The sequence below is a fragment of the Corythoichthys intestinalis genome, chromosome 6 (assembly GCF_030265065.1).
Source record: "Corythoichthys intestinalis isolate RoL2023-P3 chromosome 6, ASM3026506v1, whole genome shotgun sequence".
NCBI lineage: Eukaryota > Metazoa > Chordata > Actinopteri > Syngnathiformes > Syngnathidae > Corythoichthys > Corythoichthys intestinalis.
The window spans coordinates 5,775,706-5,800,201 of NC_080400.1; the positions used below are offsets into that span (position 1 = coordinate 5,775,706).

At 40.2% G+C, this 24,496-nt stretch overlaps 1 protein-coding gene across 5 annotated transcripts in view; it reads left to right on the top strand.

Annotated features, from left to right (window-relative positions):
* Positions 1-24,496, top strand: part of fndc3a (fibronectin type III domain containing 3A) — a 159,973-nt gene that overhangs the window by 66,708 nt on the left and 68,769 nt on the right. For all 5 annotated transcript variants that reach the window (XM_057838462.1, XM_057838461.1, XM_057838464.1 and 2 more), the window contains one exon: positions 8,277-8,352. In XM_057838462.1, the coding sequence (XP_057694445.1) occupies positions 8,277-8,352 (76 nt within the window). The remainder of the gene's footprint in view (positions 1-8,276; positions 8,353-24,496) is intronic.

Here is a 24,496-nt window from a genome sequence, read left to right on the forward strand (position 1 = left end):
AATTTGGATATTTGTGAATCGTTCTCGAATCTTCCACGGCCGAGTCGCGAATAATCTAAGAATCGGAAATTTCGCACGCCTCTAGTCAATACCGCGATCATCGTTTAATTACCGGATCGTAGCACCCTGAATCGTACTCGAATCGAATCGTGGTTTGCCTAAGATGGCACACCCCTACTCAATGGGCTGCATACTAAATCAGATGAAATCGTGACTCCGCTGACGTCATCCACCTGTTGGGGACGCTAGAGCCCTATAATGGTAGGCGTGGCTAACCGACAGATTAAAAGACTATTTTCTCGCCATCTGCGCTTTGCTAAAGTGTTGTATGTAGTCTAGGGCTGGGCGATATGGCCTTAAAGTGATCCTCGATTTTAAAGACATGTAGGCTCTAATAAATCACAATTGTTCTCTTGTATTAAAATATGTCGTTAGAAACACATAAAATGTTAAATCAATGGAAATATTTTATAATATTTAGTGCATATTTTGACCGATAGTTGGCGCCATGTTCTGCGGGCGCGGAGTGATGACGTAGATGATATTTTTCCAATCGTGTAGCGTGTGTACAACAACTGTGTATTACTGGCTTAACTCGCGAAGTAAAATGCCACGATGTGCTGCTTATGGATGCAATTTTGAGTCAAATGGAAACAAGGAGAGTGATGCGAGTCTCCACAAATTTCCTGTTGACAAGAAGAGGAGAAAGGTTTGGGAAAATGCCTGTAGACAAGCAAATCTTCCCAAACAACCAAGGCTTTGTTGTCGCCATTTTTCTCCTACCGCGTTTGAGGATTTTAGTAGATGACAACTAATGAAAGATCTCATCGGAGCGGCTAGATATAAGCGCAGACTAAAACCAAATGCTGTTGCAACTATTTTCCCGCACAAGAAGCCTCAGCCTGCTCGGATATCGAGTGAAATGCGCGCAATGAAGCGAGACGGACGAGACACTCTGGCCGCCCTCTTAAGCACCCAAGCCGCTCCTGTCGCTACAGCGGGAGGCGAACCTTTGGGCGTACCGCTAGTCACAGAGGAAGCTAATAATTCACCTCTACTGTCAGTTCATCAGGCAGTGTGTGTTCAGTATTCAGCTAATATGAGTGATGCTGCCACTCAAACTGATCAAAGCACGTCCAATGCAATTCATTCAATGCAACACAAATGTCCCAACCCCATTGATAAAGCAATAAATTCTCATCGCCGGAATGGCATACATGTGAAGTCAAAATCCATTTTAGGGGACTCCCTCTGAAAGCTCATCGCGAGAATGGCAAGAGTGCCAAACAGTAATCAGAGAAAAGGGTGGCTACTTTGAAGATACTAGAATATCACACGTTTTTAGTTATTTCACCTTTTTTCTAAGTACACAATACACACGTGTGCATTTGTAGCAAGTTATAACAGAATTCACCGGCGGAAATTATGTTGGCACGTTGTGTGGTGGGGGGGGGGGGTACTTTGTGAAGGGAACAGCTGGAAATAACTTACCTTCCGCGGGTCGCATGCCAGACAGACATTGCTATTTCTTGCAGCCTAAATGTCAATAAAACAACGCGGATTAGCTCCGTGGTTTGATACTCCGCATCCTTCCCTAGCTCGCCACACATTCATAGTTTTATTGCCTTCAGTGAGAGTTTATAATGTCAATGGTCAAGAAAATAAAAAGGCACGAATGCCAATGTGTTTTGGCCTGTACTGTATGTAAAGCATACGACAGCTCTGGATGCTAACAATCTACACAATTATATTGGAATGAGTTTGATGACGCAATAACTCACCTTGAAGATCTGCTGACAAAAACCTGAGTTCTCGACAACATACGCTCTCTCGCTCCGTTGTCATCGAGATGCACTTGCCGCAAGTACACCAGAAGTTTAGCCCAACTCTTGCCTCATCAGGTATTTCTTGCTCTGCATTTCGCCTTTGCTGCTCGTCTTGTGAACGACCGACAGTGCTGTCCTGCTCTTCACTTTTCCGCTCTGGTTCAAATTGGAAGGGACGAACTGACGAGATGTTGCTAATGAATGACACGCTGAAGTCTGGCAGCGGGATTTGTGACGTCACAGCACTGCGACGTCAACAACCATGGCGAACAATCAGTTAAAATAATTTTACAAATTTTATTAAAACGAAAACATTAAGAGGGATTTAATGTCAAATTATTATAACTCATACTAAGATGTATCTTTTAAGAATTACTTGTCTTAAAACTAGAGGATCACTTTAAGTATGTATCACGGTAAATTGAGCAGATTTACCTCGATAACGATAAATGACGATAAAGTCGCCCAAGCGGACTGTTACATAATTTGAAAATTTGAATCAATGCATGAAATACAAATTAACAGTTTCTCGTTAAATTTATTTACCAGCTTTCAATTTAACAATTGCACATGCAGTCTAGACATTAAGTATATAAAAAAAATCTTGTAAACAATATTTCTTATGTGAACATTTATAACAGCTTGTATGACTTGAAAAATGTACAACATTATAAAAATCAATATGACGACTGTGCAAATATGTCATTGTAAAACAAATGACTTGCAGCTTTAACAGTACACTTCAGACAACTTATTGGTAATGGCTGCTGTGACATAATTATTCAACACGTGTTTACGTCAGGTTTCAGGTTTTTTTTCCAGAACATTTTTTTAATGCACGCACCCCCACAGAGACACAACCAGGTTAAAGCGGTATTGCTCTGATGCCAATGAAACATTTAAGATTTTATGATGGCAGAATAAAGCAAACACATACAGAAAAATAGCTGTGGCCATTAAACTTTCATATTACATATAGGCTTCACTGTTGGATTATACTTTATGCTGTGTGCTTTACCATCATGAAAGCTTTCAGAGAAATCACACAGAAATACCAAATAAAGCGACATAATGTTTTCTGTCCGTGCCCAGTCCACTCATTAATTTCATCTGTTTCAACAAGGTTAGAGCCACTATCCGACTCGCATCACGTTCATTTGTACAGTTAGCCGCTAGCGTTAGCCTGTGGCTTGGCTACCAGAAGAAAGCACTGAAAGCATCCTCTCCTGAAATCGTGAGAACCAGGGCAGGACAGTGGGTGAAAGCCCGTCTGGAACCCGCCAAGAGTTTACTTAATGTCGGGTGAAAGTTTGGCGAAGCTCCCTTAAGCCTGGCTCCATCACGTTTGCTTGTAGCGTTAGCCGCTAGCGTCAGCCTACCGGTCTTCTGTTTGTTTGTCTTCCTGAAAACCACGTGACTCCATACGTAAGTGCACTGACTGCTTTCTTAAAGGGGAATGAACATAGTCGAACAACACAGTCAAAGCGGGATGAAAAGACTATATTTTCTTGTTTTATTAAATTACCGAATTTGCCGACATGGTCTAAATTCGTTCATCATGAAGAATTTCGGTAACGGTAAATTTTCGGTTTACCGCCCTGCTCTAATGTAGTCGAATCGTCTTAAAATATGATTCTAATTCACATAATAATCCTATTTAAGATTTTTTTTTTCTCCTGTCATACGCACTTTAAATGGCCCAAAATTACTCATTGCCTGGCATTGGCTGCCACTGACGGCTATAGACGTTCAATCCATTTGAAGTGGGAGGGTTGGCAGCGAATGAACATTCGTTCATTCGCTGCCACATTCGTTCATTCGCTGCCACCCTCCCACTTCAAATGGATTGGACGTCTACTAGTGATAAACTCATTCCAATTCACAGCAGAAGCTTGTTTTTCTGTTAATTAGTTGTCTGTTGAATATCATTGAATGATTTCCTGACCAACGTATCGATAATCGTTGTATTGCCATATCGTCAGATCATCGTTATCGTGAGCTTTGTATCGTATCGTGAGGTACCAAGAGGTTCCCACCCCTAATTTCACAGTCATTGTTCGAGGGTCCGGCTCTTATTTGTGGAAGGTTGCTGTGGATACGGACGACGAGAGTCAGACTATCACTATAGCCTATCGAGGCGAGCTTGCTGCCACTCCTGAAACGCTGCTTGCCTCCTGGATGTTGTGTATCCGCTAAAAGTGGCCCCAGAAACGTCCCCCCCCCCCCCCCCCCCCCTTTTTTTTTTTCACACCCTTGACTGCGCCAAGAGCAATGCCTGAATGAGGAGTAAGCGATGCGAGCGACAGTAAGTAGAAGCTTTATCTTAATTTTTTTTTTTTTTGAGTTGTAAACGTCAGAGTAGATTTCCTCGTACCACCTGACTGTGACGCGCCCGCACACTTTGACTCAATTAGACCTCCCTTAGTCGCTCACCCACCTCCCCTTTAAGCCCCCGCCTCGCCGCGTGGGTGTGTTTGAAGCTACGAGAGACGGCGTGCGTGTTAGCCCGCGAGCGGCGGTCGAACACATGAATGGGAAGCGGTGTCGGCGATGGAGGTGCTGATGATTCCCGAGCGGCACGACAGCCAAGGCCACGTGCTGGGGGACTGTCGCTTTTATGACAATGTCTTCCGCAAGAGCGAGGTAATAAAAAGAAAAAACTGAAGAGAAAGACTACCTTGGGACGTTTCAGGAGACTTTAAAAAGGGATTTAGCACAACGTTTGTTTGTGGAGGGGAAAGAGTGGTTGTCTTTTGGTGCGCCGTGATTTACCGGCGACCGATCCAGGCTGGAGTTTGGCTTTTGGGACATTGTGAGAGTAGACAGGATTAGCGGTACATATTCGTCTTTTGACTGTTTGTGACTTCATTTTTTTTTTTGTGTCACTCACTGTCATTGACGGCGATTATCACTCGTGGACGTCCACTCCATTTGAAGTGGGAAGGTGGCAGTTAGGCATGTGCCGGTCACAGTTTCACAATATCACTGTATTGCTCTGTACAGCTCTTAAATTTGTTACTTTGAGGTATCTGGATTTAATATGTATAAATTAGGGCTGTCAAAATTATCCCGTTAACGCGCGGTTATTAATTTTTTTTAATTAATCACGTTAAAATATTTGACGCAATTAACGCACATGTCCCGTTCAGACAGTATTCTGCCTTTTGGTAAGTTTTACAGCAAGGTTTTTTTGTGCTGTCTAACAGCGAACTCTTGTGGTCGCTTTGCGACATGGTTTATTGCTTTCTTGCCAGTTCAATATGGCCGCACGACGTCTCGGGCTGACGCCTACGTTTTAATGTTGTGCTTATATGATCCTTGGACAAGATTTGTCCGTAAGTATGGTTGTTGTAAAGAATGTACATATTATGTTAGTAAGCGAAATGTTATACTTTTTGTATGAGACGCTTTTTGTTTGTTTAGTGAACCTGTATAGCGTGCTAAGCTAACGTTGTTGCTAATGCAATGCTTGTGTACTTTTTTTTTGTAGTTTCACTACGGTCTAAAGAGGACTATGGTTTGAGGCCATTTTATTAATAAATCAGATGAAAAAGGAAGAAGTCTCATTATTAAGGCGTCGTTCACTAGCTGTCTAGCTTTGGAAAAAGTAGACGCTTCGGAGTGAGGACAGCATAGACAGATTTAAATGACAGTAGAGTGAAATGCCCACTACAGCCCTTATGTACCGTATGTTGAATGTATATATCCATCTTGTCTTATCTTTCCATTCCAACAATTTGTTTTACAGAATATATATATAATTTACCGAAAAATATGGCATATTTTATAGATGGTTTGAATTGCGATTAATTCCGATTTATTAATTTTTAAGCTGTAATTAACTCGATTAAAAATTTTAATCGTTTGACAGCCCTAGTATAAATATATATACATATACAAATGTACATATATATATATTTATATTCCATTAACAGGATATTTATTTTTCAAAAACATACAGTGGGGCAAAGAAGTATTTAGTCAACCACCAATTGTGCAAGTTCTCCTACTTGAAAGGATTGGAGAGGCCTGTAATTGTCAACATGAGTAAACCTCAACCATGAGAGACAGAATGTGGGGGAAAAAAAACAGAAAACCACATTATTTGATTTTCAAAGAATTTATGTCCAAATTACAGTGGAAAATAAGTATTTGGTCACCTACAAACAAGCAAGATTTCTGGCTGTCAAAGAGGTCTAACGTCTTCTAACCAGGTGTAACGAGGCTCCACTCGTTACCTGTATTAATGGCACCTGTTTTAACTCATTATCGGTATAAAAGACACCTGTCCACAAGCTCAGTCAGTCACACTCCAAACTCCACTATGGCCAAGACCAAAGACCTGCCGAAGGACACCAGAGACAAAATTGGAAGACTGAATCTGCAATAGGTAAAACGCTTGGTGTAAAGAAATCAACCATGGGAGCAATTATTAGAATATGGAAGATATACAAGGCCACTGATAATCTCCCATGCAAGATCTCACCCCGTGGCGTCAAAATGGTAACAAGGACGGTGAGCAAAAATTCCGGAACCACACGGGGGGACCTAGTCAATGACTTACAGATAGCTGGAACCACAGTAACAAAGGCTACTATCAGTAACACAATGTGCTGCCAGGGACTCAAATCCTCCACTGCCAGACGTGTCCCCCTGCTGAAGCCAGTACACGTCCAGGCCCGTCTGCGGTTCGCTAGAAAGCATTTGGATGATCCAGAGAGGACTGGGAGAATGTGTTATGGTCAGGTGAAACCAAAATAGAACCTTTTGGTAGAAACACAGGTGTTGGAGGAGAGAGAATACTGAATTGCATCCGATGAACACCATACCCAGTGTGAAGCATGGGGGTGGAAACATCATGCTTTGGGGCTGTTTTTCTGCAAAGGGACCGGGACGACTGATCTGTGTAAAGGAAAGAATAAATGGGGCCATGTATCGAGAGATTTTGAGTGAATATCTCCTTCCATCAGCAAGGGCATTGAAGATGAGACGTGGCTGGGTCTTTCAGCATGACAATGATCCCAAACACAGCCAGGGCAACAAAGGACGAAGGGCAACTGCCTGACGTGTCCCCCTGCTGAAGCCAGTGCACATCCAGGCCCGTCTGCGGTTCGCGAGAAAGCATTTGGATGATCCAGAGAGGACTGGGAGAATGTGTTATGATCAGATGAAACCAAAATAGATTTTTTTGGTAAAAACACAGGTTCTTATGTTTGGAGCAGAAAGAATACTGATGCATGGCCCCATACATTCTTTCCTTTACACAGATCAGTCGTCCTGGTCCGTTTGCAGAAAAATAGCCCCGAAGCATGATATTCCCACCCCCATGCTTCACAGTGGGAATGGTGTTCTTCGAATTCACTATTCTTTCTCCTCCAAACACGAGAACCTGTGTTTCTACCAAAAAGTTCTATTTTGGTTTCATCTTACCATAAAACATTCTTCCAGTCCTCTTCTGGATCATCCAAATGATCAGTGGTCTTGTATGTCTTCCATTTTCTAATAATTGCTCCCACAGTTGATTTCTTTACACCAAGCGTTTTACCTATTGCAGATTCAGTTTTCCAAGCCTGGTGCAGGTCTACAATTTTGTCTCTGGTGTCCTTCGACAGCTCTTTGGTCGAGATTTTCTTTTTCATATATTTACCCTTTTAAACGTCTCCCCCCCCCCCCAACTTTTTTTTGTTTGGATCAATTATTTATCATCTAACATATCGGAGAAAATGCGACAGTAACAAAAAAATACAATTAAGCGATAGTTATGAGGTCGATATCCATGACTTTTTTTTTACAGATGCCATTTTTTTCATTGTGACATAATTTGTTTAAAAGTTTAAAATATGTTAGTAAATATATTTTTTAAGTGTTTTGGTTTATTAAAAAAAAATAAAAATAAAATAAAAATATGAGACATCAATGAATTATTCTAAGCTAAAAACGAGAGACATTTTCAATAATATATATATTTAATTACCTTCGTTTTATGGCTGAATTGAAACAAAAGCGGTTGCGTGACGTCTGTAATCAGGTGTTTTCAGGATAAAACAGACAAATTAAAAATAGTTTGGGGGCTTCATGTGCCATGAATCTGCTCTGGCAGCATATAGACATATTGTTCTATCAAACACAACAGTTGTTTTGTCTTAAGATACAGCAGTTTATTTTAAAGAGGGGTGCAAGAGCAGAAACTGCTTTTTCAGTCTTGTCTGTGTTTTCCGCCACATACATGATATCGACTATAGCCCGACGTAATAATACAACTTATTCTTGTACTATTTTCCATCCATCCATCCATCCATGTTAATGAGGAGTCTTTTGTTAAAGAGGTGATCGCTTTGTATGGAATTCCCACATCCTCTCATTTGCTACTTTATTTTGCTGCCTTTCAATTTTAGCGCTCAATTTTTGTGCCTTTTGAAGTCAGACAAGTGTTTTTGCTTTGCCCAACAGGTGATCCTGGTGCAAGTAAACCCAGGTGAAGCCTTCACTATTCGACGAGAGGATGGTCAGTTTCAGTGTATCACAGGTGAGCAAGTTTATCTGGAATAATCTATGTTGATCTATGATTGATCTTCAATGAATGTTATGTACTCTGTTTGTATGAAGTGATGAATGAAACGTGTTTATCACTAGTAGACGTCCAATCCAGACGTCTACCGCCAACAGTGGCAGTCAATGTATTAATAAACAGTGTATTGGAGGAATGCTTAAGTGTAGTGCATTAAAAAATCTAAATATAGAAAATTTAATTGAAAATACAACAAAAAATTTGAAAAATCCTAAAATTTAAAAAAAAAAAAAAAAAAAAAAAAAAATAGATTTTTTAAAAAATTGGGTGTTGGCTTTCAAGTTGAGAACGTTTATAAAAATATATCAAAAATAACAAGTACAAGTTAATAAAATGATAAAAAGGAATGATAAAAAAAATAAGATTCTGTGTAACGGGGCATCAATATTAAAAAAAAAAAAAAAGCATCAAGGGGTTAACTAATAGATAAGAAACAAAAATTAGGGCTGTCAAAATTATTGCGTTAACGGGCGGTAATTAATTTTTTTAATTAATCCCGTTAAAATATTTGACGCAATTAACGCACATGCCCCGCTCAAACAGATTAAAATGACAGCAGTGTCATTTCTACTTGTTACTTGTTTTTTTGTTTTTGTTTTGTTGCCCTCTGCTGGCGCTTGGGTGCGACTGATTTTATGGGTTTCAGCACAATGAGCATTGTGTAATTATTGACATCAACAATGGCGAGCTACTAGGTTACATTTTGATTTGAACATTTTACAAATATTGTTAAAAGAAAACAGAGAGGTTTTAATATAAAATTTCTATAACTTGTACTAACATTTATCTTTTAAGAACTGCAAGTCTTTCTATCCATGGATCGCTTTAACAGAATGTTGATGTGAATGCCATCTTGCTGATTTATTGTTATAATAAACAAATACAGTACTTATGTACAGTATGCTGAATGTATATATCAGTCTTTCCATTCCAACAAAAATTTACAGAAAAATATGGCATATGTTATAGACGGTTTGAATTGTGATGAATTACGATTAATTAATTTTTAAGCTGTGATTAACTCGATTAAAAATTTTAATCGTTTGACAGCCCTAAAAGAAATACAAAGAGGGAATATAGTAATCAAATGTTCCTTTTTTTAAAATTTTTGATATTTCCCCCCTAAATATTTAAATTTTAGAATTGTATTTCATTTTTGAATTCATTGTAAAATAAATGACAATTGCTATTAAAATGCATTAGATGATACAACTATATGAATGTATTCTATTTATGACGCCAATTAGCAACTAGAGGCATAAATAGTAAAAAACATGAAGCGTCAACCTAAGCATCAAGGGGTTAAAGCAACATTATGTACGGTATTTTTCGGACTAAGTCAGACCAGCCATAAAATGCCCAACGAAGAGGAAAAAAACATGGGCTGTGTATTAGTTCCGCTTTACTTGACATATTTCAATAATCGGAATTTGGATGTTTGTGAAACGTTCACGAATCTTCCACGGCCGAATCGCTCAAGGATGAAATGAAGGCTGGGCATGTTGTACCGTGGTGCAAGTGTTGGATGGTGCGTCTTTACTCACGAGAGATAATGGCCCGTCATCCAGAATGAATTCTTCGGCAATGACTCTTGTTATTCCCTGGGCTTTGGGACTGTCGAATGCCAGTTTGTCACGCATAGCAAACGTTTCTGCCAGTGTTAGTTGCGTAGGACCTTTCTTTTTGTCTTTGGTTTTCTTAACATACTCCTCATATTGATTGTGGTGGTATTTAGCTAAATGCTTGATTAGGTTGGTTGTATTAAAACTTCTTACAGCTTTACCACCACGCTTGACTTTATTGTGGCATATGTTGCACTCTGCCTCTTCGTCTTTGTCGTCCTTTAAGGTGAAATGATCCCACACACTGACATTTTTACCGATAAAGTCTTTCGGTAAATTGGGAGACGGTAATGGACCGGATTTTAGGGAAACCGAAGCAAAAACTGGAATGGATTATGTAAATCGGTGCGCTGGAAAACCCGGACCGGAGTTTCAAAAAAAAAAAAAAAAAAAAAACTGGATCGGAAGTCTGGATCAGAATTTTTCCGTGTCGGCTGATCCGATACCGATGCGCTTTTTTTTGCCCATATCGGCGCCCGATCCGATCCAAATGTCGGATCGGGACATCTATATACATATATATATATATATATATATATATATATATATTAGAGGTGTGCAAAATTTCCGATTCTTAGATTATTCGCGATTCGGCCGTGGAAGATTCGAGAACGATTCACAAACATCCAAATTCCGATTATTGAAATATGCCAAGTAAAGTGGAAGTACAACACACTCAGTGCGCCGCGCGGTCTTCGAGACAATGAGGAACGGAGCGAGAGTAGCTAAACATCATGCTTCTCATTACCCGGCCCCTCGGGTAATGCCAATGCTCAACTCACGGCTCTAGCTCAACTCATGCCACGAGATAAAAAAAAACACAACAACATACCTGACTGCTGCCGAAAAGCTGCTACAAAGTACATCCACATAATGTTACAGTAGATATCATAATGAGCTACTTCGCGGTTTTTTACTTGTTGCGGTTATTAACCACGAAAAACGATGTAATACTGTACATTGTGGTCATGATGAGTCATCCAAAGTCTTTCCAAACAGCTATTCAAGTCATCTAGTAAAAATTTCTTTAAAAAAAAAAAAATATATATGTATATTTTTTTAAAATATCGCAATATAGTATTGCAATATATCGCAAACCCCCCAAAAATCGCTGCAATTGTTTTTTCCAATATCGTTCAGGCCTAATACAAAGTATCACGATATATCACCATTTCAATATTTTGTCACACCCCTAGTGAGAACATCTGCGGCCTATAGTCCAGTGTGGCTTATCTATCAACAAATGCTGTTTTCATGTCAAATTTGGTGGGAGGCGGCTTATAGTCAGGTGCACCTTATAGTGCGAAAATTACGGTAATTGGTTTAATCAATTAGCTCTTACCGCCTTAATCATTTTCTTGTGCTTATACAGTGGGGCAAATAAGTATTTAGTCAACCACTGATTGTGCAAGTTCTCCCACTTGAAAATAGGCCTGTAATTGTCAACATGGGTAAACCTCAACCATTAGAGATAGAATGTGGGGGGAAAAACCCCCAGAAAATCACATTGTTTGATTTTTAAAGATGGAAGATTCTCACTCAAAATCTCTCGATATATGGCCCCATTCATTCTTTCCTTTACACAGATCAGTCGTCCTGGTCCCTTTGCAGTAATTCAGCCCCAACACATCATGTTTCCACCCCCATGCTTCACAGCGGGTATGGTGTTCTTCGCATGCAATTCTGTATTCTTTCTCCTCGAAACACGAACCTGTGTTTCTACCAAAAAGTTGTATTTTAGTTTCCTCTGACCATAACACATTCTCCCAGTCCTCTTCTGGATCATTCAAATGCTCTCTAGCGAACTGCAGACTGGGCTGGACTTGTACTTTCTTCAGCAGGGGGACACTTCTGGCAGTGCAGGATTTGAGTCCCTGGCGGCGGATTGTGTTACTATAGTATCCTTTGTTACTGCGGTCCCAGCTCTCTGTAGGTCATTCACTCGGTCCGGTGTGGTTCTGGGATTTTTGCTCACCGGTCTTATCATTTTGACGCCACGGGGTGAGATCTTGCATGGAGCCCCAGATCGAGGGAGATTGTAGGAGAACTACAGAGAGTAGGAGAACTTGCACGATTGGTGGTTGACTAAATACTTATTTGCCCCACTTTATATACCCCCAACAGCCCCAAAATGCTTTTTAATTCATATTTGTTAAATAGAAATTCAGGCATAAAGAGGTTAAAGAAGGTATCGTGCCCCAAGGCCTCTACTTTGCTCAGTCATGCTGTAAACGCGGGTGAAACATAACATTGGTGATATAATCTACTGCGTGCTGCCTAGTGTCTTGTTGTTAACACTCGATGCTATTTCATCTTGTGTTTTGTCACACAAATGACTAAAGATGAGAGCAAAATCCCGTATAACAGGCTCCGGTACGCCAGGTTTGGATGACAAAGGAGCCGAGGCAGTGATGTGAAATGACGTGGCTAAATCAAAAAAATGTACACCTCGCCCGGCGCATTGTCCGCCCATTACGAGCGGCATAATGTGGCCTAATAGGGGTTGAGCAGGGAAGAAAAAAAAACAAAAAGAGCTGAAGAGGTGCCACATAACCTACTGTAGATCAGCGGGGTGCTACGAAGCGCTCTCTGTCACGGGGTGCACTCATCTCTGTGACGCCAGTAGAAGGATGACTCACCGCTTGCGTCGCAGGAAGAGCGTGCGCTCGGGTTGGATCGCTTCGCTTTGTGTGGATCCGCCGTAGTCTGCAATTGGCAAAGGACAGCCATATTGTCGCAAGTGGAACACTACTACGCGTTAAGGCTCTAACAATACAGGTATCGAAATCACAACACTCAAGGTCACAATCCCGTATTGTGGTTTGAGACAATAGAAATGTGACACAAAAGTAGGAGTGGGAACCTCTTGGTACCTCACGATAAGATACGATTTGCGAAACAAAGCTCACGATAACGATCTGACGATATGGCGATACAACGATTAACGATACATTGGTCAGGAAATCATTCTAGGATATTCTACAAACAACTAATAAACAGAAAAACAAGCTTCTGCTGTGAATTGGAATGTGTTTACCCGAATACCCGAAGACTTTTTGAGCAGAATTCTAGCTTTTTATAGGCTAATGTTCCTATTGTTGAAAGGTGCGTAATAAACAACTAGCACATTTATATTTTGCATTTTGTTTTTGTACTGTACCGAAAATGAACCGAACCGTGACCTCAAAACAGAGGTACGTACCGAACCGAGATTTTTGTGTACCGTTAAACCTAAGCCTGTCGCAACATAGCCTGGTACTCCAGACTCACCGCTGTTCCGGCTATTGAGTCTGGCCACCTTTAAGCAGATAAAATTTCCAGGGCGGAGCAAGCCACAGCAAACAGACAGCGGGGTGGACCAATCAGCGACGGGCGGGACGAGGGACTTGCGCGCGCGGAAGTAAACAAACGAGGAGAGCGGAGTTTATTCAACATGGCTAGCACGAGACAGACTGTTGACTTGTGTCAATGTGTTTTTGGTAATTTAAAACTGATTTTACCGTGGATTGGAACATATTCTCGGCTCTCCTGTTCGCCATCGGTGTTGTTGTGGAGACGACTTCCGACGCGGAAGAGTGACGTTGCTCGTTAAGAACACGTCACGCAAATAAACGAATCTGATTTGTCGATTGATTTTGTACTTGCTCGAGAGGCCGTTAATGGGCTGGGTCCCAGATTATTCTCTCAGTGTTTGAAAAACACAGGGAGAACAGTCTGGCCGTGCCAGGCAAGTCGCAATATGCAATAATTTCATTTATCGCACGATAAATAAAAATGTTGGCGGTACTTTTTCTGCCGCACGCAAATTGCGGCAGAAAAAGTACCGCCATCATTTTTATGCTGTTAAAAGTTCGGATTCCTTGTTACCAACAACCAGTGTTGTAATCTGATTACTTTCTTTCAGTAACGAGCAATCTAACGCGTTCATTTTTCCAAGCCAGCAATCTGATTAAAATTAGTTTCCTCGGTGCCTGTGCATTACTATTTTGTTGTTGCCTCATACTGTATGTAGAATGAAGAATATTGTAATCATGTACGAAGAGCATTTGAAAAGAAAATACTGCGCTTGAGTTTGGGAGTGACATCACATCTCACGTTTTCTCATCCGGGGGGAAAAAAACGGGTCACGTGTATTACCGTGCTGCCTGTGCGCGCACCGTCTGCCACGGCGGTCAACAACATAGCCTGGCTAGTGGCTACCTATCAGGATGCTAACCGTAAAGGAGCCGGAGAGATACAACAAACGGCTGCATTTGCTAACTGGAGATACAGCCATTACTTCACATATCCGTCCAGTAAAGAGGACAAAAATATCTCCGTGCGTTGCAAACTCTGCGCTGGCTCAGAAAGACTGTCGACCGCTAAAAACTCGACATCCAATTCAACAAGGAAGCACTTGGAATTACAGCACAACGCGAAAAAACTCGAAACAAAGCCGACAGGTAACGAAACAGCCAGCACTTCTACAGTTTTATTTATAATAATTATGTGTTTTTTAGCTTCTAATATATATATATATATTTTCTAAATAATATGGGGCCTTAATGGGGAAAAAAGAGAAAAATCCAACCTTCAATACAAGTGCCTTTATTCAGTGGGGGAAAAATCCCACATAAAGAAATAATTATTTGACATCAAATAATGTGTGTCACAATTATTAGCACCCCTGGTGTTAATACTTTGTACAACGCCCTTTTGCCAACAAAACAGCACCCAATCTTCTCCTATAATGTTTCACAAGATGGGAAAAGGCAGAAAGAGGGATCGCAGAATCTCTCTAAATCATCCAGAGACCTCGGTCCTCTCCTCTGTACTCTCCTCTTCAGCTCACCCCACAGGTTTTCAATGGGGTTGAGGTCTGGGGACTGAGATGGCCATGGGAGGAGCTTGATTTTGTGTCTGGTGAACCATTTCTGTGTAGATCTGGCCATATGTTTGGGGTCATTGTCTTGCTGAAAGACCCAGTGACGCTTCACTTTCGGGCAGAGGGCAACAGATTTTGATTTCAAATGTCTTGGTATTTCAAAGCATTCCTGATGCCATGCACCCTTACAAGGTTCCCAGGGCCTTTGGAAGTAAAACAGCTCCACAGCATCACTGACCCACCCCCATACTTCACATTGGGTATGAGGTGCTGTCTACACGCCAACAAGCTGTTTGGGAGGCATGCATGGAGAAAACCTTTCCTCACTCACAATCATAAACGCAAACATCTGGAGTTCGCCAAGCGGTATTGGGGCCTCAACTGGGACCGTGTGGTTTGGTCAGATGAGACCAAGATTGAGCTTTTTGGCAACAAACACTCTAAGTGGGTCTGGCGTGCCACGAAAGATGCGCATGCTGAAAAGCATTATTCAGATGTTTGGGATTTCACTAAAGCAAAAAAATAGCTGTGTTAAAGTCAAAGTTATGTTTGAAATGTATGCTTTCACAAAAAGCTCAATTTCTCAGTTTTTTTCATCAGATTTCTAAAGAATGGAAACAAAATGGACTAACTATTTTTTTCTGCTGAAAGAAGAGAGTCTAATCTTTCTTTTGGTGGGTTCCATGTTTATATAGCAATAGAACAGAATTTTCTGTGGGCCTTGCAAAATCAGTCAAAATCCAGTAAAACGGCCGGGAGCGAAGAGCCTTGCTCCGGTGAAAATGGCTGGGAGTGAATGAGTTCAAATGGATTGAACATCTTCTTGTGATAAACTCACTTAAATTCAGACAAAATCTCTTCAACAAAAGATGGCAGCGTGCCTTTTTATAATCATTCCGAGGTCGTGTTACTTGTTGACTACTGCGAGTTAAGTGGGTGGAAAATTCTGGCATCGTGGGCTTTACTCATTTTCTTTGTCTCTCTGCATTTTTAATCTTTGCTAAGGAAGGTGCTGAGGGTTCAGAGTCTCAGAAGGGCAGCCTGTAATAATGAACTGAATGACAGTTCGAAGCGAGAGCAGCTGCTTACATTGACTCTAGCAGACGGGAGTTAATTGACATGCCGCTACATCTCATAAAAATGCAAAACGGCACATGGAACAGCGGTGGCAAACACTTCAGGCCTGGGATTGGGGCGCCGCTTGCCCGCAAACCAGTGAGGAGAAAAAAATTAAACCTACAGATAGGCTGATTTAAAACCAGGGGGCCGTACGTTTGACACCCCTGTTCTACAGTTACTTGTTGTATTTCAAGGCACTAATGAGATGGCGAGGGTTGTCAGGGTCGCAGCCATTTTCGATGAAAGCACACTCGTAAGACACTCTTCACGTAATTGTCCCCGCAAACATCACATTTGCCGCATCAGTCCGTTATTTGCACGCCGGCTACTTTCCCCCGGCCTTGATTCTGAGGATTCGCGGCTTCCGTGACTCATTCTCCCGGAGACCCGTCGATACGCGGGGGAGGAAAAAAACGACCCGAGAAACCCGCAGTGTTTTCCTGGCTATGTTTAGTTGGCGAGGAGTAGGAGTGGGAACCTCTTAGTACCTCACGATACGAAACGATTTGCAATACAAAGCTCACGATAACGATGATCTGACGATATGGCGATACAATGATTAATGATACATTGGTCAGGAAAACATTCTAGAATATTCTACAAGTAATTAATAAACAGAAAAACAAGCTTCTGCTGTGAATTGGAATGAGTTTATCACTAGTAGACGTCCAATCCGTTTGAAGTGGGAGGGTGGCAGCGAATGAATGTTCATTCGCTGCCACCCTCCCACTTCAAACGGATTGGACGTCTATGGCAGCCAATGCCGGGCAATGAGGTCATTTTTGGATATTTAAGGTCATTTACCTGTTGATTTTCAGTTACTTCCTTTTGATTTTAGGGTATTTTACAGGTCACTTCCTGTTTATTTTGAGTTACAGAACAGGAAGTGGCCTGGGAATCACCCAAATGAATAGGCAGTTACTCCAACTCAACAGGAAATGGATAATTTTGACAGCCCTAATTAAGACCTGTAGTATGAACGTAGCCTTAGACTGGGAACTAGGGTTGTTCCGATCATGTTTTTTTTGCTCCCGATCCGATCGTTTTAGTTTGAGTATCTGCCGATCCCGATATTTCCCGATCTGATTGCTTTTTTTTGCTCCCGATTCAATTCCAATCATTCCCGATAATTTTTCCCGATCATATACATTTTGGCAATGCATTAAGAAAGAAATGAATAAAACTCGGACGAATATATACATTCAACATACAGTACATCAGTACTGTATTTGTTTATTATGACAATAAATCCTCAAGATGGCATTTACATTATTAACATTCTTTCTGTGCGAGGGATCCACGGATAGAAAGACCTGTGACTTTGTATATTGAGACAAAATATTGCCATCTAGTGTATTTTTTTGAGCTTTCAATAAATGATACTGTAGCCATGCCCAAATGCATGATGGGAAGTGGAACCATGACTGTGCGTAGTGCCACCAATTGATATATGTTCTCTGCGTTGGGAAATAACATGAGGTGTTAAGAAAAAGATCAATTGCTACCTTGCTTCCCCACATTGCTTCCCATGATATTTCTAATCGTGGGAAGAGTGATTGTCAGGCTTTAGCCAATTAAAAAAAGGTTCAAAGGCTGCCAAAATTCACTCTACTCATTTTACGCTGCCTTTTATCTCTCTGTATAGGTAAAACGGCGACATTACAGATTGAGCGCGACAATGCGTGAGTGGATTGTGCAGTGCATGCATGAATTGCGTTAAATATTTTAACGTGATACATTTTTTAAAAAATTAATTACCGCCGTTATCGGGATACATTTGATAACCCTACCTTAAGCCTAAACTAAAGACTCTGGATGAGTGTAACATATTATGTCTTTAACATTAAATACAATTAGAAAACTATTTATTAAAAAAATTATATTATATTTTTAAAAAAGGCATGGCCGATATTTTTTTTTGCAGATTCCGATACTTTGAAAATGACGTGATCCCGATCGATCGGGACATCTCTACTGGGAACGTTCGTTCATTCGAAACCAGAGCATTCACAGTCATTCTGTCAGATTTTCAGGGCATTTACAGGTCACTTGCCGTTCATTTACAGGTCATTTCCTGTTGAGTTTGAGTCACTGCCTATTCATTTGGGTGATTCCTAAGTCTGTAACACAAAATGAACAGGAAGTGACCCATAAAATACCCCAAAATCAACAGGAAGTAACTGAAAATCAACAGTTAAATGACCTTAAATGGCCCAAAATTACATAGGCGGAGTTTGACTTTTGGGGCGGTGGGGGCACAACATGTTGATGACCCCGAAACGTAGTGTCAGCAGTTAAATTAACTTACAAGAATATTTACAATCATAAGTTGACAGAGTGTTTTTTCCCCCCATCATTCTTGAGGGGAATTCTAAATCAGGCTGCTACGGACAGCTATACTTTTCGCCAAGATTGTCACCCATTGAATATGCTACGCCTGCCGGTGTCGTGCCAATGTAGTTACCCCAGTCAAAAATTGTATCCCCTGGGTAGAGCCATATGGAGGTAGATTTGTGTCTTTATTTATTTATTTATTTTTATTATTGAAGTCTTTTTTTTTTTTTTTATTGAAGCAACTTTTTTCATTGAGGTAATGTTAATGTGTTTTTGGGCCACATTTTGGCGAGGACTTTTGTGTCTATATTATTCAATGAAAAAATAATTTGCTTCAAAAATAAATGGATTTTAAAAAAGAAAATCACTTCAATCAAAAAAAGAAAAATTTCAATCATAGAAAAAGTTTTTGAATGCGAAAAAATATGTGTGATTGAAATTTTTGCATTTGAACACAATTTTTCATTGAAAAAGTTTTCTTTGAAGCAATCCTTTTTGTGTTTGGGCCATATTATGATTAGGACATTTGTGTCTAAATCAGACATGTCCAAAGTCCGGCCCGGGGGCCAAATGCGGTCAAATTTAATCCGGCCCCCAGCCCCTGTCATAAAATCAATAACGTCTGGCCCGCACACACACTTAATAAATTGGTCAGCAGTACTGCTACCAGCATATGAAGTCGCTTACACACTAAATGCTGCTCCTCATTTACCCATTAAAAGGCAGCAGCACTCTAAGTAACATTACCCCCGTGGGACTCTTTACTCCCAATTTTCTAAAATGGCGACAATCAACAACAAAAAAAGTTGACTGCGACGGCCGACGCTTCAAGGATAGGTGGAAATTGGACTATTTCTTCACTAAAATACACAACAACTGTTTCTGCCTCATTTGCAAAGAGACGGTCATTGTTTTTAAAGAGTTCAATTTGAGGCGATATTACCAAACAAGACACGCTGACATGTACAACAAGGGAAGATACGTAGCGAGAAATTGAAGCAAGCCAAAGCTAGTTTAATTTTACAGCAGCAGTATTTCACAAGAGCCCAAGACTCGAAAGAGAACGCCACAAAGGCTAGTTGCGAGATTGTTGAAATTATTAATTAAAAATAATAATAAAGCAAATGTGACACAAGGAATGGCTTGCTAAAATTTGCTTAAATATATTGTTCTATGTAAAGAACGTCAGCCAAGGTCGGCCCCCCACATTTTTACCACACCAAATCTGGCCCCATTTGCAAAAAGTTTGGACACCCCTGGTCTAAATCATTGAATCCCCCCAAAAAGTTGCTTCAATCAAAAAAAATATTTTCGGTCAAAGAAAAAAATCATTTTTAAAAATATTTTTAAAAAAATAAATAAAATAAAATAAAAGTTTTTTTTAATTACATGCAAAGCAAATGACCGTCTAAGGTGCTCGAAAAATAATTTTGACCCATTATAAAAATGTTTTTGTTCATTTAATTTTTGTTGCAGCTTTATTGCTTTTCAACTTTTACATATATTCGAAAGTCAATTACATGCAATGACACTTTTCGGACACCAGAGGGCCTGGCCCCCCATAAAATCCGCATATGTAAAATTACCTCATTGGCTGCTACTGACGTCTACAAGTGATAAACTCATTCCAATTCACAGCAGAAGCTTTTTTTTTTTTCCTGTTTATTAGTTGTTTGAGAATATCCTAGAATGATTTCCTGACCAATTTATCGAGAATGGTTGTATCGCCATATCGTCAGGTCATCGTTATCGTGAGCTTTGTATCGCAAATCCTATCGTGAGGTACAAAGAGGTTCTCATTCCTAGTTTTAGTATAGTGACGACAGTACATTGATCACATATTAATACTTAAAACACTGGTTGTTGTTGTGTGTCTCCTTAGTGGGCCTGTCGCGATAACAAATTTTAGTGTGCGATATTATTCTCATAAATTATTGCGATATGCGATATTATTGCGCCCCCCCCCCCTCAATTTTTTTTAACCAATTTACAGTAACACCGTGCGTACAGTATATATTAATAGATCAAGTACACCCATTTAAACGTATATATAATATTTACTCTTAAATTCAAAAATACTTTTTAAGAAATAACAGCTAAAAACAATAGACCATACCTCTTAAGCAAAACTCAACAATATTGATACCGCACAGAAACACAGAATAAATGCGTTTAAAAAAAAAATAAAATAAAAAATTTGCACTTAATAACTTAAGCATTTAGGCAAATGAAAACTTTTCATCTTTTCCCGTCATAGCTTCTGCAATGGTGTTCCATAGGGATGCAACGATACAGTTAAAGTCATGGTTCGGTACGATTTTTGATACGGGGGACACGATTTTCGATCTGATTCAATACATTTAATGCTCTGTAAAAAAAATTATTTTTGTTTAGTTCTTTTTGGCGTTTTTAAATTTTTTATTATTATTTTTTTTTTATTTTATTTTTTGCTAACGAGCAAAATTAAATTGCCATCATATAAACATGCATTTTAGTGCATGATATTTATGTGCTTCTTACTGATCTGAAAAAATTTTGCATAAAAGTGCTGAGAACAATCTTTACTGTTTGTAAAGTGAGGCAGGGCACACTTGATTGCTACAACTCTCTTAGCAGCTAGGTTTACTATATGAGCAAGACATCCTATTTGTGGTCCGAATCCATCTGTGTCACGTTCTCAATTAACAATATTTGCAACATTATCTATAGTCACTGGTATGGATTAATTTGGCCTTCTTAACTTCCATTCAGTCATGACAGTTTAGAATTCATCGATGTAGTACCGGTATATGGACTACGTGTCCCATAATCACTCTGGGCTCACGTAGCCAATGGCATGGGACATAGCACATCTAGTTTGCCATTTCATGATATCTAGTGTGTGCACGCATTAAAAAAAGTTAGCAAGCACCGCTAAATTCACGTCTGCCCATTACTGCATATACACATACCAGCATATGACAATCGACTTTCATAAACAGGATGAGTTTGAAGCACAGCGCTTTTAATTTCATTCAGCTGTTCGTTGTCAAAGCGAGGTTGTTCGTAGCAGCCAAGTCGGTAACAATGTTTTGGCGGACTTCGTTGTAAATATCCGGTGTTGAGCCGAAAAATAGCCGCCACGCGTGAAATGTCACTCCTGACGGGAGCACCCACACGTCAACAACACTGGCGCGCCATAGATGGTCAACAGTCACTCCGGAGCACTGACGCGGCCGGTATACGTTGAACAATAGGATATAATGGGAACGATTGGCTCCGGCGCTAGTTTTTGCAGGACCTGGAACGAAGATGCATTTTGCACAGTTGGTAACGAGGAATCCAAACTTTTACAGCACGTCTGCTGCGCACACACGTGGACGTGAGGCGATAAATCGCAGCGGAAAAATTACCGCCTTCATTTTTATTTATCGCGCGATAAATGGAATTATTGCATATTGCGACAGGCTTACTCCTTAGTATCCGTTTTTTTTTTTTTTTTTTTTTTTTTTTTTAAAACTGGTAGTATGCCAAAGTAACAGCGTGGTTAATGTAACAACGAATCATTTTTAGAGCAGATCTGGTTAGTCTATCAACCTCAATGGCAGCCAATGAGCTAAGATAAGGTGTGGGAGGTGCTTGCTTTTCATCAGTGACGCACAACTTTGACAGAGATCAGATAGAAAGGACCACATCCCTCCCTTCCCCCTAAATCAACTGGAACATTGGCTCTGCTGACGTGGCTGTAGAGTGCAAGAAAGAAATAACCATCAGTCCTCCTCTACAAAAGTGCAGACTGACACCGAACCGAGATGAGTAGCCGTTTGACCTGGTCGAGACAGGTTCAGCCCACGCTGTCGGCCGTTGTCAACGTCACGTAATCTGTCTGAGAGATTCCGCTCACTCAACGAGTGAGCCGAGTAAAAACTGGGATGAATGAAATGCGTTCTTATGAAATTGCCTGTTTGAAAACACTTACCGTAAGCTGCAACTGTTGATTTATTCTCACCGAGCAGCTTTCCAATTGTCCCATAGCCTTTTCCAGCTTTGTGAAGCTCAACATTTTTTTTTTCTCTGGTGTCTTTTGAAAGCTCTCTGCTTTTGCCCTTGGTAGCAGTTGGATTGCACTTCTAGCCAAAAGTATTGGCACCCCTGCAATTCAGTCAAATAATGCTAATTTTCTCCCAGAAAATGATTGCAATTACAAATGCTTTGGTAGTAATATCTTTATTTATTTTGCTTGCAATGAAAAAACACAAAAGAGAGGAGGAAAAAAATTAAAGCATTATCATTTTACACAAAACTCCAAAAATGGGCTGGACAAAAGTATTGGTACCCTCAGCCTAATCTTTGGTTGCACAACCTTAAGACAAAATAACTGCGAACAACCGCTTCTGGGATCCTTCAATGGGTTTCTTACAATGCTTTGCTGGAATTTTAGACCATTGTTCTTTGGCCAACTGCCCCAGGTCTGAGATTTGAAGGGTGCCATTTTCGGATCTCTCCACAGGTGTTCTATAGCTGTGGTCCCCAACGATTTGGTACCGGGCTTTGCAGAAATAATAAATAATTTATTAACCATATTGGGTTGGTATCTCAAGCTTGAAGAATAAATACTGCGCAGCATCGGCATGGTAGTACTCAGTCACCGATACCATCATTCTTGTGTTGTCACGTTCTAGTCATGCTACCAAAACGCGACATGAGAAATATGAAAAATGACAAAAATATCCTCTAAGTCAGGGGTCCCCAACGATCGGGCGTGGCGCATTTGGTACCGGGCCGCGCAGAAATAATGATAATTTATTTACGACTGCATTCTGGCCGATTGACTTTGGCCTGTGCCACTTAACACACCAATATCCCTGTCTACTTTAGATATACAACTACAGGATAGGAGGTCGTCATAGAAAAGCATTGATAGGACTGTTTGCAGTACATCTTGTTTTGTATATCTATGTGCGCTTGGCCTCGATAATAACGTATGACCTAGGTCGTCGCCCATCACATTTGTTTCCGGAAATAATTAGCCCCCACACTACAATGACTGAAAAACAGACGTCTTTGGACAGATTTTTTACGGGGAAAAGGGAACCTGACGAGCCAGAAGATGAGCCTACAACCTTGAAGAAAACAAAATCTATGCTACTTCCCAATCACTTAAAGACCCACGAACTGAGAAGGAGTGGATTAGTGACCCGTATGTGAATAAACCGAGTGATTGGAGGATGTCTGTGCAACAGGAATATCAGCTTGTAGAGATTGCAAATCACGGCGACATTAAACGTACATTTGAGACAACAACTCTGCCGAGGTTCTGGATTAAAGTAATTTCGGAATTTCCTGACATCGCTAGGACTAGCACTGAAAACTGTGCTACAATTTCCAACATCGTATCTTAAGCCATGTTCCAAGTGACGTTACTTACACCACCTCAGTACGGAGCATGCGCAGAAAGAACGCAACCAGACACCATTCCGCTTCCCTGTTTACATGATATAATTTTACTTCTAATCGGTTTGGGAAAAGGAATATTCCACCCCTGTGAATCGGAATGAAATTCCATTCGGTTTGGGCCTGTTCATTCCGAATGAGGTGTTTATATGGAACACATTTATTCGCTTTGAACATCTAAACCGATTGTAATTGGAATATTTGGCTCCATGTAAACATGGCAAATGATCCCCAGTAAATTACAAATCAATTATTTTAAAAAAATCATACTATGTTATTTCTGGATTTTTTTTTCTCCAGATTTTGTGTTTATGAGTGGAAATGCATCTATGATTGAAATTTCAGACCTCTACCTATTTTCTAAGTGGGTGAACTTGCAAAATCACAAGGGGTGCAAATACTTCTGCTTGTCACTCTATATATAATATACTGGACTGTCTCAGAAAATTAGAATACACAATATTCTAATTTTTTGAGACAGTCCTGTGTATATATACAGGACTGTCTCAGGAAATTAGAATACACAATATTCTAATTTCCTGACTGTCTCAGGAAATTAGAATATTGTGTATTCTAATTTCCTGACTGTCTCAGGAAATTAGAATATTGTGTATTCTAATTTCCTGAGACAGTCCTGTATATATACACAGGACTGTCTCAAAAAATTAGAATATTGTGTATTCTAATTTTCTGAGACAGTCCAGTATAAACACAACAGGCTGTCTGAGTG